This window comes from Balaenoptera borealis, assembly GCF_965194805.1.
Source record: "Balaenoptera borealis genome assembly, chromosome: 1".
NCBI lineage: Eukaryota > Metazoa > Chordata > Mammalia > Artiodactyla > Balaenopteridae > Balaenoptera > Balaenoptera borealis.
Window position 1 is genome coordinate 57,161,346 of NC_138860.1, and position 16,398 is coordinate 57,177,743.

Consider the following 16,398-nt stretch of genomic DNA (forward strand, 5'->3'; position numbering starts at 1 on the left):
CTGTCAGAAGGTATGAAAAAAATAATTCCTTATCTAGAGCATTCCAATTCCTATAGCTATTAGAGCAAAAACTGAAATGCTCATTAAATATGCTAAGGAAAGAAAGATTTTATAAATTTTTGAATTCAGGATCTAGTCATATTTATGTCTTTCAGGGCTAAATAAAAAATTAATTTCTTGAAAAATTTTGGCTGAAGACTATATTATACATAGTGAAAGACAAATCTCGGTTTCCTTTCTACTTTCTCTCAAAGCCTTTTCCCCATGGGCCAGCCAGTGGATTTCTGGGCAGTCTGGTGGTGACAGCGTTGGTGAGACTCCAGGGAAGGTCCAGAGAGCCCAGAGCATCTGTGGACAGCATGAGGGTACCTCGTCATTCGTGACAGTACTCTGTGAGCTACCTGGAGAAGTTGTGAGAAGTTTCTAGAAATCCCCAGGACACCCCCACCACTTCCCAGTCAGATGAACCCCAAACCTGCTCCTGGGAGGGAGAACACTTGAATAATGTATATTAAGAACATTACCCACCTCCCAAGGAACTTTAATCTGGAGGTAGATGTACAGAGTTTCTTGATAGTATCCAACTTCAAGTTCAGAATTTTCTCTTCTTTGCTATTTTACTCCTGTCCTAGAAGACCCTAGGAGCCCAGTATTTTTCAAATATCTTTGTTGCGGGGAGCAACTATCACCCTCTCTATCTTGTATGTAGGGAAACCAAAATAAAGAGAATAGCATGTTAGTGAAAGAACTCAGGTACCCTAACTCCCCAAAGAGAAAGAGTTTATTTTTAATGTTGCTTTTTAAAAAGTGGAGTATCATAGTCCTCACCATCTTTCCTGAGGATTTACACTTTATATCTGTGGGCATGGTCTGGGCATTAATTTGGAGTTCAAACACACCTGTGGTTTTGCAGGGACTTTGGGTCCTTCCATGTTCCAGAGGAAAAGAATAATGAGCTCCTTCAGTTTTCTTTTGTGCAAGGAATTGGCCTAAAACCAAGTCAAAGAAATGTTAACTAACATTTGAGTATCATTTTTCAGTGTTTCCCAAATCTGTTTGATATTAAGAATCCCTTTGATGCCACCCCAGACCTACAGAATCAGAATCTGCAGGGAATAAGCCTGGGAGTCAGTATCTTTAAGAAGCATTTCAGGTGCTTATTGTGATCAGTCATTTGGGAAATACTCTCTGAAGACATACTGCTATTAACTCCATTTTTCAGTAAAGGACATTGAGACTCAGAGTGGTAACCTGGCCTCAAATTACATGGCTAGTAAATGGCAGAGCCAAGACCTACAAATGTAGTTCTGCTTCTGCCTCTGCACGGTGCCTCTCCTGACCCCAGCGCAGCTCCTGTCTGCTTCTTCAGAGCTTCTCGTCTGGCTGTAGTAAATGCTTGTGGCAGGTGTACTTCCCTGTCACCACTGCCTGCCATTGCCGGGGTTGCTCCCCAGCCCCGCAGGTTCCACACCAACGTCTGAGAATCAACCACCGTGCTGGCTTTGCAGGCTTTGCATGGCCAGTGTTGACGGCAGCGACCATGGAGAGCTCCTCTCTCAGTGTCCTTATCCCTCCCAGAAACTACAAAAGCTATTTTTTTCTTGCTGATTGAAAACTGATTTCTACCCCAGTGGATTATATTCAAGCAGTGTCCACAAAATAACTCTTTTGCCTCTTCTTATCAGAGGCAGGATTTTAAAATGTGGATTAAGGTAGAATTTTGTTGGTGGTTAATTGAACAATGATTCCCCTTGGAGAACTTATTAATGTTTTGACTCTGTGTGTTTTGTTTTTCAGTTTATATTGTATGTACAAGTAATATCATTAATGACTATGGGAATAAATTCATACATGATGACTTATTCAGCCAGGACATTAGGTAAAGTCTAATTAATTGGGGAGAGTAATGCAAAGGGATTATTGTTGGGGGGTGGTGGAGACATTTCTTATGGGGCTCAAGGAATTGATTATGAAATCACTCATTTTCATTCACTCCCTATTTATAGATGATGTATGAATTGGGATATTGATTCAGCCAGTTTAACAGAACCCACATTAACAGTGGCTTAAACAAGACAGAAGTTTTTTTGTTTGTTTGTTTGTTTGTTTCCCCTCCACCAGAAAGTCCAGAAAAGTGGGATGGTTCTGTTCCACAAGGTTGTCCAAAGATCTCAGGTCCTTCTCTTTTGTTGTTCCTCAGCTTCCCAGGGTGTTGCTTTTTTTTTTTTTTTTTTAATTTATTTTTATTTATTTATTTATCTATTTATGGCTGCGTTGGGCCTTCGCTTCTGCGCGAGGGCCCTCTCCAGTTGCGGAGAGCGGGGGCCACTCCTCATCGCGGTGCGCGGGCCTCTCACCATCGCGGCCTCTCTTGTTGCGGAGCACAGGCTCCAGACGCGCAGGCTCAGCAATTGTGGCTTACGGGCCCAGTTGCTCCGCGGCATGTGGGATCCTCCCAGACCAGGGCTCGAACCCGTGTCCCCTGCACCGGCAGGCAGACTCCCAACCACTGCGCCACCAGGGAAGCCCCAGGGTGTTGCTTTTGTCTGCAGGGTAGATGCTGGCTCACTGCCACTGTATCTTCAATCCAATCAACTAGAAAGGGAAGATAGGGCGGGGGTGATGGTGGTGGTGATGGTGTTAATGGAGGGTAAGCAGCTTCCTTTTAAGGGCACAATCCAGAATTTGTACATATCATTACCACTCACAGCATTGGCCAGAACTTAGTCACATGGGCACACATGGGCAAAGGAAGCTGGGGAATATTATCTTAACTGACTGGCCATGTGCTTAGCCAAAACTCAGAGATTCTATTGTTAAAGGAAGAAGGGGAGAATGAATATTGGGAGCAGTCAGCAGGCTCTGCCACAGTTGCCTATTTCTAGAAAAAAACTGAAGCTGTTGATAATAAAATACATAAATATAATAAAATCACAAATAGACCGATGATCAGTAGAGAAATCAGGGTAAGATAATCAGTGGCAGTGGAGCCAAGGGGGAGAGAAAGGGCAGGGTGGGATTGCACAAAGGTTTAGAGTAGGGCCTTAGTATCCTCCAGTGTCCCGTGGCCTGGTCCTCAGCTTTGCTGTTGCAGAGACCTGATTTTGTCAGGGTATCTAGAATTAATCAAAAGGCTGGAAATTTACATATATCGCACTCACAGGAGAATATAGATGCAGCAGAAAATCAATTTATTAATTTATAATGAGGATGATTTCTTTCTATGTCAGAAATAATCGTGATCATTATTCAGGGTATTCACCTCTAAATACCAATTTCCTTGATAAATCAAATTAGTAATCAGAAGGTTTCTTGGAAAGCGTGGAACTGGTGAGAGGTCAAGGAAGGGTAATGCTGAAGGAGAGTTCTTATAAACAGGGAAGTAGCCCGGTGAATTTAACCCCTCTGCTTGTGTCTTTTCACAGTTCTGTCCACTCCTGAAACTGTGCCCCATCCACGCTATTGCAGAACTTCCTGTGATAGCTTACCTCAAAGTCCATGGCCCCAGTATGCGAATAGGGCTAGTAAATGGGGCAGATTTTTGGCAGCTCTCCTTCTCCCCACGTCATGGGTTTGCTCTTGTTTGCAGTGGAAAGCAGAGCTTGGATCAGCAAAAGCCTACACTGGAGCATGACTAAAGTTAACTCGATCAGTGAAGGTTTGCTTACACCTCCCTTCCCACCAGTTTTCTTTGGCTTTCAGGGATCCAGACCCACTCTGCTCTCTTTGCTTATGATATAACATCTGGTTTTCTCCCATGCTTGCTTTCTTGAGATTGCTCTTACTTTGATACCCAAAGGCAAGAGCAAGAGGTTTTACTATCATGGAAATATTTTTTTCTTCTCCTTTTCTTCCCATACAATTTTTTTTTATTGTATTAACTGAACCTCAGAATTTTCATTGTGAAACAAACGTGTATGGCAAGTACTTTATCCTCAGAATCAGTGCTCATCCTTTCTAGAAACACTCGCATGTTAACAGGTAATTGACAAAATTGAGTTTTATCAGGAAGAGTTTCAGACCAACTTCTTCCATCGGGTCTAATGCTTTTAAGAGATTCATCCTCTGGACCTAGAGATTATCATACTAAGTGAAGTAAGTCAGAAGGAGAAAGACAAATTCCGTATGATATCACTTATATGTGGAATCTAAAATATGGCACAAATGAACCTATCTACAAAACAAAAACAGATTGACAGATATAGAGAACAGACTTGTGGTTGCCAAGGGGGAAGGGAGTAGGGGAGAGGACTGGGAGTTTGGGATTAGCAGATGCAAACCATTACATATAGGATGGATAAACAACAAGGTCCTACTGTATAGCACAGGGAACTGTATTCAATATCCTGTGATAAACCATAATGGAAAAGAATATGAAGAATATATATATGTATATGTGTGTGTATATATATATATATATATATATATATATATATATATATATATATAACTGAGTCATTTTGGTGTACTGCAGAAATTAAACACAACATTGTAAATGAACTCTACTTCAATAATATTAAAAAAAAAAAAAAGAGAGAGAGAGATCCATCCTCATATTCTTCCAGGATCATCTTAAACACAGGAGTTTGTTCAAATGTAGTGGTGCCATCGAGTGGTCCACTTATACCCATGTTTCCCCAGAGCAACTGGAAAGTGGCCGTTGCTCCATCCTAATGGGTGGGATGTAATTAGGCAAATGAATAAACTTTCTCCTTGTGTGCTCTCAGCCATGGAAATTTTAAATCCAAAGCTGACACATTCTAACTCTTTAGCATGGCAGTCAGATGCATCTTTGCTCTGGACCATAGAGAACCGAGAGGGATATGATTACAAACCTTTTTGAATCCCTGAAAATTTGAAATACAGTGCACCAGTGTCCTGTAGAGAATGCAATAAAGTTAAATTGAAACATTTAGAAACATTTAAAACTCTTTATGAGACATCTCATATGCAATTATGAAGAGAGAACAGTTTTGTTATTTATTTATTTATCTATTTAATTGACGTGTAGTTGATTTACAGTGTTTTGTTAGTTTCTGCTGTACAGCAGTGATTCAGTTATACATATGTATACATTCTTTTTTTCTCTTCTATTCCATTATGGTTTATCACAGGATATTGAATATATTTCCCTGTGCTATACAGTAGAACCTTGTTGTTTATTGAGAACAGTTTTATTGAGATGGAATTCTGAATGAGTAGGCTAAGCTCATTCACTAATTAAATTCTTCTTTTTGGTAAGCAAGCCTCATATCTATAACTTCAAAGTGATACTTCAAGATGATACAAACTGCTACAAGTTTTGGACATGTAGATTTGCTGGCCAGGAAACAGATGTTGAATTTGAGGGATCTCCTTTGCAGTGGCCATTAAATTTTATTAAGTATAAGAATCAGTTGGAGAAGTTGTTAAAATGCAAATTCCCAGGCCACTCTGATTCTCCAGACATGGCGTAAAGCTCAGGAATTTGCATAATTTAATAGGCAGCTCCTTTACCTGTAGACACAGGTAGCTTTCCATACTTGGAGAAATACTGATTGGATGCCTTTAAATAGTGAGTCACATTTCTAGCTATAGGGAACAAAAAGAAACTAAGAAGATATTCTTTAGCACTTGAGTCAGAAAAAGTTGAGTTGTACACCCAAAAGGAAATGGATAGTTGGGTAATTTTCTGGAAAATTTTGGACAAATAGTTGTCCTTGCTCTAAGCACTCTGGTTTGGCTATGCAAGTGATGCCAAGATTTCACTACATTTCGCAACATTTCGCTTCCATGTGCAATCTTCACTGTATTTTATTAAGGCCCTTCCTTTTCTTTGTCACAGGTTTGTGTGCCATCTCCCTTCCAAGACAAATGGCCATGCAAAATGCCATTAAGCACATCCAGGAGATAATACAGAACAGAATAACTTTGTTTAAAACAGAAAAAATTTTGACAAATGTTAACTGGACCTTAGTAGAAGAAAAAACAAAGATTGAATACATCATTCCTGTGAGTTGATACCTGGCAAAAAATAGTCCTTTCCCTTTCTGGCCTGCCTCTTTCTTTAGTTTATTATAAAAAACTTGATTCTGCTAGTTATGTGTCAGGATACTGAAGGGAGATGCATTTACTAGCTTTGCTATATTGGCAAAAATAGTTTGAATTCTGTCTCTAAAGAGAAGGTGTTGGTGATCTAGCCTTATTTGCCAAATACAGGAGAACTGGTGTTTTTACAAACTGGCTGATTGAGTAACTATGAATGACCTCTGCCGGGGTGACGTTTCCAACTGGTTGAGGAAGTGAGAGATCTCTCCTTGTATAAGTACTATCAAAAGCAGAAAACATAGGCTGCTCCAGAGAGCAGTCAAGCATACACTAGCTTGGGGAAGAATTTGGCTTCTAAATCTCCCCAAATGAATAGTTACTTCGCCACAATTGAAAGCAACATTTCTAATATGGAGAACGTTTTTCACTTATACACCCCTTCATTTTAGCGATTCTGATTTGAGTTATTGGAATCTTGGTTGAGCGAAGTATTTGACAGCTCCTAATCATTTTTACTTATTTGTAACTTTATCTCTGTATGTTTTTAAACTTAGTCTGATACTGTTCAGTTTCCTCATGTTTCATGTGATAAAAAAGTGAAGGAGGAGTCCCCAACAGATGAAGTTTTAATAGAAGAGGCCAGATTGCATGTAGCTATAATACAAATGGTTGGTACCCTTCACATAATCTGCTTTTTATTTATTTATTATTCTTGCAATGCTTTTAATTCTTACGTATGGTTTTCAGGTGACTAGAAGATTTTTTTTCATCTTTTGATTGGTTGTTAAAATTTATGTTTGATTTATGAAAGTTAAAAAATAAAAGAAAGAAATCTCTTAGGATTTAAATTCAAGTCATAAATGTTATTATTCTATTTCTAAGTCTAGCTAATTTTAGCAGTTCACTTTTGGGGAGTCTTTGAATAATGTTTGGTGCCATTTATGTACTTAATTAAAATCTTCAAATATTTGAAACTGCTTTTATAAATTTAACATATTTGAGTTCCTTTTATACAAAATTCTCTCAAGTGCTTATTTAACTCTTGTAAATCTAATAAGTTAAAATAAATCTAATGAAACAAAATTCTCTTAAAATATTTATGATTTAATATTTAAATGTTATAAACATAGGAAGATTACTAGGTAAAATCAAGTTTAAATCAACTTATCAAATTGCACATTTAAAATTGGGGTTTTATTCTAATAGTACAAATTTTATTCAATTTTAAAAGTATATAAAATACTCGTTATGCCCAGAATCCTTTTTACTTTCATTTTAGAACTTATTATTATGAAGAATTTCTAAAATATACAAAAGTAGATAAAATAGTGTAATGAGCTCCCAAGTACCCATCACTCAGCCTTAAAAACCATCCACACATGACCAACTGTGCCCCATCTGCACCCTCATTCACTCCTCCATCTTCCATATTATTTAGAAACAAATCCCAGATATTATATCATTTCATCTGCAGATATTTCAGTATGTATCTCTAAATTTTGGTCTTTTAAAAAACATAGTAAAATACTAATATTGCACCTAAAAATGAATAATTCCTTAATAACAACAAATATTGGGTCAATGATCAAATTTCCAATTATCTCATAAATGTGATCAAGGCGTATTTTCACAGTTTATATTTTTAAATTGCATTTCATTAAAATCACGTATTGCAATGAATGAATATGTACTTTGTCTCTTTTAATCTATAAATTCCTCCTTTTATTTTTTCTGTTGAAGAACATATTTCTTCTTAATACAAAAATATTAACACTATATTTTCATTTTAAAAACACTTCTATACTTAATTTAAAATGTTCTCAGAATTTGAAAGGCTCTTACCCAGAGAGGTAAAGTATGGTCACAAATTCTTTGTAAGACCTCCTATTAAGAGGTGGTGTCTATATCCCTCCCCACCATTAAATTTGGGCTGTTCTTGTGACTTGTTTTGACCAGTACAATGTAGCAAAAGGACTTTGGGAATGTACTGGAGCCTAGGCCTTGAGGAGATTTGCAATTTCCCCCTTCTTCCACTTTGAATACCACACTGAGATTGTCATGTGAGGAAGCTGGCCTAGCCTCTGAAGAATGAGAGGCCACATAGAAGTAACCTGAGGCATACAGCCGAGAGTCAGTACCCTACTACCAGACTTGGGAATGGAGCCACTTTAATTTGAGGCTTGGGACAGTAGATTCAACCTCACGATGGTAAGAGATGCAAAGAATTTGTGACCATATTTAATGTACCACGTTCCACTCACTGGCCACAAATATTTTTACCCCTCCTACGAAGCAAAACACATTCATCTTTTTCTAAGATACTGCACGCCTGCCCCGAACCCTGGCAAGCCTTCATCCTATTATGGTATCAGATTCAAAGTCCAGTATCTCATGATGTGCATTTAGTCTAGGTCTGCTGAGGCCTCTGGGTTGTATCTCCTGAAGTATGATTCCTCTTGATCCAGAGACCTGTGGACTAAAAAGAGAAGTTATCTGTCTCCCCCACCTCCACCCACAACATTCAGTGGTGATCAATAGACACCTCTGTTCAAGAAGGGGAAGAACAGGAAGCACTGATTAATCACGAGTCCTTGGCAATTCTGAAATCCAGCTGGGCATATGACGCAGTTCTCCCCATTCTCTACATTTTCATAGGAAATAATCCATGTTTGTGGCTGAGTAACCTTCTCAGACTGATTTCTGCCAGTAGGAATGGAAATTCCTATTTATTTAGAACTCTTTCTGTCTTTTTTAGTCCAATCTGATACAGTTTCCTTAAAAACTCATGTGTTTTCAATGAGTCTGATTGTAGGCCACTCTACTCTGTAATTCCTTTTCATGCAGGCCACATGTCAGACAATATGAGTCTGAGAAAGCCTTTAGTCTGCTTGAGAGGGTAGACTAAGGACCACCTTTAACCTTTCAGTGGTCTTATCCAAGGGTCTTGAGCCACACCCTTGATTTGATCTTGAGCCTGAGGCCATATTTTACTGGCAGAACTCTAGATTTGATTTTTACTCCCAGATCTTTTGCCACCTGGAGAGACTTGCAGATGAGAAGTAGGTTTGGTTTTCAACCTGGCAAATCATGGCCTCTTTGTATTTTCTGTAATACCTGCTTGCAGATTGAACTGTTGCCCTTCGGTTTATCTCTCTCTTCCCACACCTTATCATATGCAGCTAAAAAGGTTGACACTTTAATATTTCTAGATTAGAAGCCAGATTCATAAATTCATTAGATACATCCTCTACTTTCCAGGTTTGCCTTAGGTGACAGTATTGCCAATTGTGCTGTCTCTTCATAGCACAGCTGCCTCCCTCCAGCCTTCTACATCAGTTTTCTCACTGCTCTTCCAGCTTCCACTAACAGTCTAGCCTCTCCTTCTAGCCTCTGCTCACCACCTAGTCCCAAAGCTAATGATACGTGGTTTAGTGTTTTGTTATGGAAGCTCTGCACAGTTGGTACTGATTTCTGTTTTGGTTAGCCTTTGCTGTATTACAAACCTTAGTGGCTGAAAACAACAATGATTTGGTATTTCTCACAGTTCTGTGGGTTGGCAACCTGGATGATTCTGTTGTCGGTCTTGCCTGGGACCACTCATATGTCTGCCACCATCTTAGCTCAACTGGGGTTGGAGGGTCCAGCATGTCCTCACTCGCAGATTTGGCAGTTGACTCTGGTTGTCTTTCAGGGCCCTTTGGTTCTCCTCCACATGGCCTCCTATCTTCCAGTAGAGTGAACTGGGCTTCTTTGCTACATGGTGGTCTCTGGGTTCCAACAGGGTGAGAGGACAAGCTGCAAGCCCTCTGTATCTCCTAGGCTCTGGAAGTTGAATAACATCACTTTTACCCCCATTCTATTAGTTAAAGTGAATCACAAAGCTAGCCCAGATTCAATGAGTGAAGAAGACCCCACCTTTGAAGGAAGGAGCAGCAGTGTTAGTTACAAAGAGGCATGGGACAGGCATGCTACATTGGTACCATTGTTATAATGACCTACCACATTTACTTTTTAAACCAACAATCCCATGTAATGACCCACTCCATGTTATCTTTTCTAAAAAAATTGAAATATATTTGATTTACAATATTGTGTTAGTTTCAGGCATACAGCATAGTGATTCAGTTTTTTTTTTCAGATTATATTCCATTGTAGGTTATTATAAGATGTTAACTATAATTCCCTTTGCTATACAGTAAATTCTTATTGCGTATCTATTTTATGTATAGTAGTTTGTATCTGTTAATCCCATACCCCTAATTTGTCCTCCCCACCTTTCCTTTTTGGTAACCATAAGTTTGTTTTCTATGTCTGTGAGTCTGTTTCCATTTTGTGTATAGATTCATTTGTGTTATTTTTTAGATTCCACATATAAGTGATATAATATTTGTCTTTGTCTGACTTACTTCACTTAGTATGGTAATCTCTAGGTCCATCCATGTTGCTGCAAATGGCATATTTCATTCTTTTTTATGGCTGAGTAATATTCATATATATATATATTATATATATATATATATATATATATATATATATATATATATATAATATATATATATATATATATGCCACATCCTCTTAAGCCAATTGTCTGTTGATGGGCACTTAGGTTGCTTCCATGTCTTGGCTATTGTAAATAGTGCTGCTATGAACGTTGAGGTGCATGTATCTTTTTGAATTAGAGTTTTGGGGTTTTTTTTTTTGATATATACCCAGAAGTAGGATTGCTAGATCATATGGTAGCTCTATTTTTAGTTTTTTAAGGAACCTCATACTGTTCTCACTAGTGGATGCACCAGTTTACATTTCCTACCAACAGTGTACAAGGGTTCTGTTTTCTCCACACTCTCTGCAGCATTTATTATTTGTAGCCTTTTTGATGATAGCCATTCTGACCAGTACGAGGGGATACTTCATTGTGGTTTAGATTTGTATTTCTCTAATAATTAGTGATGTTGAACATCTGAAGTAAACTCTTTGAGTTGTATAGATTTCGAGTTTCCTGAAGCCAGAAGTCTTTGTATCTTTTATAACATCCAAGAGAGTACTTTGCAAAAATGGAATATTCTGTAAATATTTAAATTGAATGAAATTTATTTCTTGCTCTAGAAGTTTTTGAATAGTATATTTTCATATATTGAGTTCAATAATAATAGTGAGGGGTATGTAAAGGTCAAGCAGAGTACGTTACATTAATGTTTTGGTCCTTTGTAATTTTTATTTAAAATTGTATGTTTAGAGTAGCTTTGAAAAACAGTGTAACGATGGAGTCCTCAGTGTAGAGGCAGCCCGGACATTAATTGGTGCAACCAAAAGCTATTGCCACATCCAAGGAAAGTAAGTGTAATACTTCTTTAATTGATATTTCCAAAATTGAATGGGTATGTGATAGAGAATGAACAAACTGAGAGTTCATTGTCCAGATTGATCAATCTTTTTATCTTATCTATCTGTCTGTCCATCCATCCATCCATCCATCCATCCATCTACTTCCTATTTTACTTTACTTTACTTTTCTATTTTACTTCCTATTTTTCTTGTTTATACTTTTCTCCCTGAAAATTCGTAACTTTGATGACATTGGGAGTTTCTGGAGGAAGATTTGACTACAGAGCAATTATATGAGAGACAGGGGAGCCATGAAAAAGAACCCATATAGTTTTAATTATGATGATAATTATTTTGTCTTTATATCATATTCACTAAATTACTGCATAGGGGAAGTAAGGAGGCCTGGAGCCTGCCATTAAACTGCTCTCTGGGGTGGAATAGGATCATAGTTTCTGAAGGAATTGATCCAACCCATGGAACTGATAGATGCAATTAAATATGATGGGAAAAGCTCAGTATCTTAGAGATATATTGATATCTGGTTACAGTCCTGAAACATTAGATAGTGGATGGTCTAAGACAAACCTGTGGGGCAACAGTGACAGGAGAGTCTGTCTGGATGATAGTTAACATTTCAGCAGCCTGGTAATATATCTGGGAGATGTAGCATCAATTCCTAAATAAAGTTTGGGAAGGACAGGGACTTCAGGGCCTTGGAGAATCTTGGGCTAGGCAAGGCGTGACAAAAGCTTGATTCTGAACCCCAAAGAGTTGGATTCTGAAGTTTTAATTTTGTTCTACCTCAGGTCACGGATAGTTCCAGGAACATGGACAGCAGGAGTTTCCCACTAAAAATGTTTCTGTTCCATGACCATGGGTGGGTAGGTGGATGGATACAGAGGCATATTTAATAAACCCATATTACATTTATATTTAGTATAACTTTCTGTTTTATATTACCCAAAGGTATAGCATTTGCTTTTCATTATAACATGTATGTATATTTTTCTCTATTAGATTCATGAGTATTTATGATGTTTCAACTTATGTAAGAGCTAGAAGTTGGCTTATGAAGTTTAAAAACATATTAACTTTCTTGGAATATCATAAAGAAAAGGCACCTCTTTCTCTATATGGGTAAGTACTGTGAACCTTTAATAGCAATGTACTTGAAAATATGACCTTTTCTACATTGTCTGAATAGATTACTTTGATTTTCCCTAAACAAACAAACAAACAAACAAAAAACCCAGCTAATATTATAGTCAAGTCTTATTGATTGAGTGCGGAAGGAACAAAGTGCTTGCTTCTCTTTCTCCATTCTGTTTTACCGATTTCATTGGCACCTCTATTAGAGAGTGGGTAGAAAAAAGATGAAAAGGATGGTCATATTTGGATTCTTCAAGTTTTAATTACCATGTCTTAGGGTCACATTACTTGTTGGACTTCTTTCATATTCTTCTGGTATTCTTCTGGGATGAGCAGGGGTGAGAAAGAGCAAACTCAAAGACTAAATCTAGCTCTCAACTTAATTTCATCTGTGCCATGGGATGGTTCTGTTGATGTCTGTAATTAGGAAAAACACAGCATGGCCTTAATAATACTTATAACCAACGTCCAAAATATCGCAAGATACAGATTTTTCTTAAGTTGCATAGACTCTTTGTTGTATAAGTTGTGAGCTTATATACTTTTTAGAGCAGAAAGACAAGGTTTTTCTACTAACAAAAGATGTCAAATGAGAAAATACTGGGACCATTAACGCTAATAAATTTTAAGTGGGTGTTAACATACTTTTCATAACAAATTATGATAATATTTTACTTTCTTCCATTTATTAAGTTTACAGAAAAATATAAAAATTTAAAACCCTAGGATCTTGACATATATCCAGGTAACCTCTTTTTGTCAGCTTCTACTTTAGATGAATAGAAAAAAATTTTTTTAAATGTCATAGTAATATTGAATAGAATATTACATTCTGTTCCTAATTTTAAGCAGAGTTGGTGTCTTTCTCTAAATTAATTCGTTTCTTTCTTTTGATGTATGAATTTTTACATTGTTCCTATGTGCGATTAGCCTTGATTTTAAAAAATGCTCTCCAGACAAATCTCAAACAAACAATCCAACCTTACACCTAAAGGAGCTAGAAAAAGAAGAACAAAAAAAAAAACCCTTAGTTAATAGAAAGGAAGAAATCATAAATATCAGAGCAGAAATAAGTGAAATAGAGACTAAAAAACAATAGAATAGATAAATGAAACTAAGAGCTGGTTCTTTGAAAAAATAAACAAAATTGATAAACCTTCAGCCCAACTCACCAAGAAAAAGAGAGGGCCCAAATCAATAAAATCAGATGAAAAAGAAGTTACAACTGAAATCACCAAAATACACAGGATCACAGGAGAGTACTACAAACAGTTATATGCCCATAAGATGGAAACCTAGAAGAAATGGACAAATTCTTAGAAAGGTACAGTCTCCCAAGACTGTAGCAGGAAGAAGTAGAAAATATGAACAGACCAATTACCAGTACTGAAATTGAATCAGTAATGTAAAAACTCCCAACAAACAAAATTCCAGGGCCAGATGGCTTCACAGATGAATTCTACCAAACATTTAGAGAAGAGTTAATACATATCCTTATCAAATTATTCCAAAAAATTGCAGAGGAAGGAACGCTTCTGAAATCATTCTATAAAGCCAACATTACCCTGATACCAAAACCAGACAAAGATATCACAAAAAAAGGAAATTACATGCCAATATCACTGATGAGTATATCAATAGATGCAAAAATCCTCAACAAACTATTAGCAAACCAAATTCAGCAATACATTGAAAGGATCATGTACCATGATCAAGTGGGATTTGTCCCAAGGATGCAAGGATGGTTCAATATGTATGTATATATTCCATATATATAATGGAATATTACTCAGCCCCCAAAAAGAATGAAATCTTGCCATTTGCCATGTGGATGGACTTAGATGGTATTATGCTAAGTGAAGTAAGTCAGACAGGGAAATTCAAATACTGTATGATTTCACTTATATGTGGATTCTAAAAAACAAAACAAATGAATAAACTTAACAAAAGAGAAACAGAGTCATAGATACAGAGAACAAACAGGTGGTGTCCAGAAGGGAGGGGTCGGGGGAGGAAAGAAATAGTGAGGGAAATTAAAAGGTACAAACTTCCAGTTGCAAAATAAATGAGTAACCAGTATGAAATGTACAGTGTGGGGAATATAGTCAGTAACTATGTAGTATCTTTGTATGGTGACATATCATAACTAGACTTATTGTTGTTATCATTTTAAAAGGTCTAGAAATATTGAATCAGTGTGTGGTGTAACAGGACCTAACATAGTGTTCTAGGTCAATCATACTTCAAAAACAAAGTAACAAACAAATCCACAGAAAAGAAGATCAGATTTGTGTTTACCAGAGGTGGGGGGTGAGAGAGGGGGAAGTGGATGAAAACAGTCACCAGGTACAATTTCCATTTATCAGATAAATAAGTACTAGGGAGGTAATGTACTACACCATGATGAATATAGTTAACACTGCTGCATGTTACATATGAAAACTGTTAAGGGAGTAAGTCCTAAGGGTCCTCATCACAAGGAGAAATTTTCTATCTGTTTAATGTTGCATCTATATGAGATAATGGATGTTCACTACACTTACCGTGATAATCAGTTTGTGATGTACGTAAGCCAAACCATTATGTTGTATACCTTAAAACTTACACAGTGCTGTATGTCAATTATATCTTAAGAAAACTGGAAGAAAAAAACACGCCCCCTCCCCTAAAGGCCACCGTCCCAAATGAATATGTATTTACAGTACCTAATGTTTTGGCAAAGGTTAATGAAAATGTTTCTTCTACCTGGGTGCATAATAAGCATAAGACATTAACTTAAATAAAAAGCTCATCAGCCCTGATCTAGATTACCAAGAGGCATATTTTTATCTTTTTCCCTTATGATTTTTATGTATAGAAAGTATGGTTTAGATTTTTGCTTAGCTATGGTTTCATATTATTTGTATCTTTCTTCAAATTAATGTTAATATTTACTTAAACAAATGAGCTTCAGATTTTAATTCTTATACTTTTAAAGTGATCTGACATTTTATTTGATCTCTTTTTTTTCAGGAATAATAGATTTCTGATTTTTATATATCGCATTGTATTTTCAGAAGAATTTGAATATGCAGGACATATTATAGGAATAATGTACATTTATCCTATGATAATGCATCTATGGCCAATGGCAAGAGAATTAAATGTGTCGGCACTGATATTAGTAAACTACTATTTTGTATTTTTATATCTGTTAGAATCAGCATTGAAGGTACTGTTTAAAATAGAAATGTATCCTATAAAAAGAACAGTTTAGATAATTTGAATCTATTTTTGTCATTTTTTTGAAATAATTGATACTAGAAGCCTTTGGCTGTAACAGTTGATAGGATCCTGGAATTTTAGTAGTCTTTTTGAATTTTCTGAGTTTAATAATGAAATCAGTAAAACAGTCTTGGATATCAGATAAGAGAAGTAGCATAAAAGTGGAGACAATCTCAAAGATCAGGCAAAAAAGAATTGAAAATCTAGACATTTGCTGTTTCCCTCAAATACTCCCTGTAACGATGCAAAGAATAAATAAGTGAATAAAACCAAAATGGTTTGCTAGTTACTTGTCATAATATAAGATGAGAACTACTTTTTAGGATAAATGCTTCAAAGATGATTTATCAGCATTACTGTTTTCATACTTTAATTATAATTAATAGTATTGCAATGAATCTGTTTAGTATTTTTCATTGCTTTTCTTTGGCATTACAGCTTCATAATAGATTATGTATATTTGGAATCAAATTATAATTTTTGATGTGGGATATTTTTGAATTTCAAATGAATGACTTAAAACCCAGCTTTTGGAATATAACTCATTTGTAGCTGAGGATTTAACTGTTAATTTTTAAGAATCCCCTCCCCATATCATTGTATAGTGCTATGAAATGATGTACATTC

General features: G+C 36.5%; 1 protein-coding gene across 2 annotated transcripts in view; it reads left to right on the forward strand.

Moving 5' to 3' along the window:
- Positions 1-16,398, forward strand: part of LOC309624795 (ankyrin repeat domain-containing protein 45-like) — a 159,397-nt gene that overhangs the window by 86,060 nt on the left and 56,939 nt on the right. The window contains exons 16-21 of one of the 2 annotated variants that reach the window (XM_082383401.1): positions 1,798-1,879; positions 5,825-5,991; positions 6,582-6,695; positions 11,267-11,364; positions 12,376-12,495; positions 15,520-15,718. In XM_082383401.1, the coding sequence (XP_082239527.1) occupies positions 1,798-1,879; positions 5,825-5,991; positions 6,582-6,695; positions 11,267-11,364; positions 12,376-12,495; positions 15,520-15,718 (780 nt within the window). Of the gene's footprint in view, positions 1-1,797; positions 1,880-5,824; positions 5,992-6,581; positions 10,517-11,266; positions 11,365-12,375; positions 12,496-15,519; positions 15,719-16,398 lie in introns of those variants that run through there. The other variant, XM_082383397.1, reaches the window with a different exon arrangement.